At 37.4% G+C, this 5,000-nt stretch overlaps 1 protein-coding gene across 1 annotated transcript in view; it reads right to left on the reverse strand.

The window, feature by feature from the left end:
* Positions 1-5,000, reverse strand: part of LOC138008884 (uncharacterized) — a 75,987-nt gene that overhangs the window by 63,813 nt on the left and 7,174 nt on the right. Inside the window, exon 3 of the mRNA XM_068856187.1 lies at positions 552-902. Within this exon, the coding sequence (XP_068712288.1) occupies positions 552-902 (351 nt within the window). The remainder of the gene's footprint in view (positions 1-551; positions 903-5,000) is intronic.

Consider the following 5,000-nt stretch of genomic DNA (forward strand, 5'->3'; position numbering starts at 1 on the left):
GTACCGGCGAATTTAATGCCGCTATTAGCCAATCAGATTCGAGGATTTAGCATTCCGGCTGATGATTATCTGTATTTATGTTTCATGGGGTAATAACAAAGTTGTAGTTGTTGTTGTTGTTGTTGTTGTTGATATCCAACACTTAAACTTTAAACTGTACAATAACAAGGTTTCTTTGAAGATACCTCTTGCTAAGACGAATAAAATAAAAGCTTCATTTTCTTTGCCGTTCTTTGAAAAATCAAGGATATTGAAGCCAATGTTATGAAACGTTTTTATGGTAAATTTAAAAACCGGAAGAGTAAAAATAGTAATGCCTTGAGCATTTTGTTGGTGTCAAGAGACGAAAAAAAAAACAGACAGAGATTTTGCTTTCGTACCACTTGCTTTTTTAGCCCTATAATTCAATTTGCCAATCGTTCTTTTTGGAGCCAATTCAAGTCTAATCCAGCCTTACTGGGATCATGGAACTACTCTAGCGATGATAATAAATGATAATGATGATGATGATGATGATGCTAACAGATAATCCTGCAAATCACTGTACTTACCCAGTGTGCAACAAGATTTATTAACACGCAGAAATCCTCCAAGCCAGAACAATGGCTTCTCGTCTGCAGCATAGGTGATTTCCTTTCCACTCACATCCAAATTTGTTGCCACCATAAAATTGCCAGTTACACTAATGGAAAGCGCATGCGAACCTTTTATGGATACGTTTTTTCCGGCTGAAAATAGGTCTTCAGCTTGTCCGGGGTTGAGAGTAAAGGTCGCCACTGAGTAGTTCCATGTGCCGTTATTGGGGCCATTAAATGATTTGCTTTCGATGGTCCCAGGAATATTAATACCTGCGGCTGTTATCTTTGCTTCAGATGTGTCGATAACAGTGGCAGCTTCATAACCTGTCAAATAAATATCATTGAAGGTTAACCCGCCGAGGGCTTCCCTATTGACGAGTAAAATCGTCTGGCGTTAGACAGAGTAAAATCTAAAAGTGTCAATGCCATCTGTGGAAGTGAAAGGGTTAGAGGAACATAAGTTTATTAGTTTCTTAACTATTCCGTGCCACCCTCTTTAAATAAAGTGTTTATTATTATTATTATTGTTATTATTATTATTATTATTAGTAGTAGTAGTAGTAGTAGTAGTAGTAGTAGTAGTAGTAGTATTTGTTATAAAGGTGTACGGAATCTTGGCATGATTCGCTCTAAGCATTGATTTTCGTGATGGAGAAAGAGATATAGATTAGGGCCACGTGGTACAGTGCAATCGTTGTGTTAAACAATACGTTGGAGAAACCAAACGAATACTCAAAGACCGTTTTGACGAACATCGCAGACTAGTCGACAAACCAACTTTAACGTCCCAAAACGTGCCACAGTTTAAGAACACTTCCTCACTAATAATCACACCGCCAAAGACATTTCGCTTATTCCATTCGAGTGTACGCAAAGTGAGAGAAGCATATCTCATAAATTTAGCTGACACCCTTGAACCTTCAGGTCTTAATAAGAACCAGACGCTCCGTGAGCGTAAACTGGATTGCCCTTGGCACAAAAAGAGACAGCAACTGAGCTGGGTATTGAAGGCGCTGAAACTGGATTTTCCCAGGAGTAATGCCGAAATTGGAAAAAAGCGAGAAAAAGACAAAATCCTAGGAATCCAATAAGTAGTCCTGGTAACTCCTACGATGGAAGAAGAGGGCTAGGGGATCGTGCGCGAATGCGGTATATTTCTCCTCATCATCCCAAGAGCTGCTCAGTCCGGAAACGAAACACTACTTATTTTTTGTTTCCTCAGCAACGAAACGTATCTATTTTGACCTCAGGGTAAACTATTTACATATTGATTTGAGTGGCCAATCAAAACAGGGTTTATAATAAAGAACATTAAAACATCTTTGAGATGCAAAAACAATCTTGCGAACACGTGAACCTGAATAATCGCGAAGCATAATGCTGACAAACACAAAAGCGAAGGAAATGGTTAATAAATATGAAGTTTTTTACTGTCTGAGTGATTTTGGATTAGATTAAAGAAATATATTGTTGAAAAATCTTCGTGTTAATGAGTAATGTAAACGATCTTCCCACTAGTACGAAATATTGTTGGCTTCCCAAATAAACTCATTTTACACTACAATGACTAAAAAAATATTTTCTGACGTGTAAAACTATGGCTACCTTTAATAATTTGCAAGAAAAAACACTTGAAATACAAAATGGCTAAAAATTCTTGTCATCATTATGAAAACAACTCGCACATGCAAATCAGATAACTTCGAAAATGATCAATGCACAAAAACAACCTTTTCCAGCCAAACATTTTATTGAAACAAACAACGTGAAAGGAAAAAACCTCCGATTTCATTGCATGCTTTCAAACAAGCAACACACGCCGTGTCAAAAACCACACGCGACTAAATAGTAAATTTCCTGAGATTTCCCTCCAGTGTTCGGTAAGAAACTGCGCACCGCGGAAGATGCGGAACCTAGAGAAATGTCTGTTTTTATTGAATCCACATGACTGACTGTAACTATCGCCTAGTCATGCAACATAGAAAAATCGGAATTTCTTAAACCTTGTCACAATAAAGGTCTTCGGTAACGTATTACAAAAGTATAATTTTTAGTTCACTACAATAAATGTTTTTCCCTTGGAGCGACTTTTCTACCCTGAGCGCTCTTTGAGCAAGTAAACTGCCCGAAAAGTACTGCTCTTTTCGGTTACTCGCCTGGAAAAGAAATACGTTAAAATACACAATAAATTTATTTTAACTTTTTTATTATTATTGTCATTTTTTATATATTCACATTAATTACGGTAGTTTACATGTTAATTTTAAACTATAAATCGGAGCTATATATCAAAACTACGCTACCTATCTATAATAAACACAGAACATCCAAAACTACACTACACCTCTAAGCTATACGCACTATACACATCTCAACATATTACAATACTACAGTATTAGTTTAAGTTGGGAGTTGGAGGTGTTAGCTCATGCTCCATTATGGGTAAAAATTGATGACATTTTTTATTATGAAAGTGGAGTTTGTTATTATTCCTCGCAATGAAACACTCGATCTAGTGCGTTGTTTTGGATTTTGATATTAACAGGGCAATAGTGGGAAACGTTTGGCTTAATTTCGAGCGAAAAATAAGGTATTTGCTCCCAAGTATAATGTAATTAACTAGAATATTGTCATCAACATTATCAGCAGAAAAAAGCCCAAATAAAATATCTTTGATATGGAAGTTTTCAGAGATTAACTTTTGCGATATGAGGGGAATGTTTAGTTCATTCCAAAAGGTGCTAACCTTACTACAGTAAAAAAAGAAGTGTTCCAATGTCTTCAGTTCTTTATTACAGAAAGAACATAAAGGGGAATCGGCTAAACCAAATTTGAAGAGCATAATGTTTGTATAACAAATTCTATGAAGAACTTTATATTGGAATTCTCTTAACTTTTGAATTTTTTCATAGAGGTAGGGTTAGAAGAGATTTTAGAAGAAAACGTTTCATACAATAGTTTCGATTGAATCTTTTCAACATCAAGCTTTTCCCCTCCAAGGTGTGGTGAAAAACTATCCAAATCTACATAACAATCGTGTAAAAGAGCTGCATTTTCATTTGTCTTTAACAATTTACGCCATTCCTCCGGGATGGCACAAAAGAGACTAAACAGGAAATAATGATCAATAGGTGAGAGGTGTGCATGTTGTAGGTAAAAAAGCTGTTTGAAAATTGCGATGTGAGTCGAGGAGGTTCCGAACAGTTATAATACCAACATCAATTAACGTTTGGTTGAAAACTGAGCGGGATTCAATGCAGATGAACCTATTGTTCCAAAAAAAATTGTTCATAAATCTCCGAGGCTGAGGCAGGGCTTACACAGTTTAAGGAGGCCCATGTCATAATGCACTCTTTGTAAAATTTAGGAAGGGTTATTGATAACTTGGAATAGCTGAAATTGCAGTGAAACAAGAATTTACCACCAACCTTCCTTAAATGAAAATCCAAGAAATACTTCCAACTGGCTGCATTTGGAGTTAGATACTTCTTTATACACATGATTCTTTGAGCGGAGACCCAGCTCCCAACGTCAGTGGCTTCATAGCTCAGTTGGTTAGAGCGTCGCACCGGTATCGCGAGGTCACGGGTTCAAACCCCGTTGAAGCACTGAATTTTTCATGCTTCTTTACGCAATTGCAAAAATTGCGTTCATAACTGCGAGCATCATAGCTGCACTTAATAGTAATCATAATAATAATCTTCATTTATAAAGCGTTACTTCTACTGATAAACCAATAGCGCTTTACTATGATAATGCTATACTCGGGGACGCTGATATCGAAGAGAAGAAGTCGAAGAAATCAACGATTCAGAAATCGCCGGTTTCTGGGCTAAATGACATTTATTACCAAGGGAATAAATTATTTTATGCAGCCTGCGCGGCGTTTTTTAGTATCCCGGATGGGTACATCCGGGACTTACAATGGTAGATACGTAAACATCCGAACATGTGATTTCAGGCCTCTTTCAGTTCAGCTTCGGTGCAGGGCAAACATTTTGTGCAAGGGGCATAAATGATCATTATTCGACATCATCTGAAGATGTTCTACGGATATAAATTCGAGTGAATTAGAGGAGGATCAACCAAAAAGTTGCCTGTGATAGTTCTTTTGAATCTGCTCTCGCTTCACGAGTTCAAAACGATGTCCCAACGTTTCTTTGCAGACGCCGGCACGATCGTGCCACAGCAACCTGCTGAGTTTCGTGGAAGGAAACCAGAAGAAGAAGAAATGAACACACTTTGAGTAGTGATCTTCTCCTTGCAATAAATCGATGTAACATGGTCTGTTGTATCATTTGTCGTTGCCTTCTGGCGTTTAAAATCGCCTTTATTAAAGCAAACTTCCTCCTGCCTTCCTTTCAGCTGCTGCCCTGTATTGAAACCGCTGGGTTGAAGGTTTGTTTTATCGGTTCTGGCTTT

This window comes from Montipora foliosa, chromosome 1 (assembly GCF_036669935.1).
Source record: "Montipora foliosa isolate CH-2021 chromosome 1, ASM3666993v2, whole genome shotgun sequence".
Lineage (NCBI taxonomy): Eukaryota > Metazoa > Cnidaria > Anthozoa > Scleractinia > Acroporidae > Montipora > Montipora foliosa.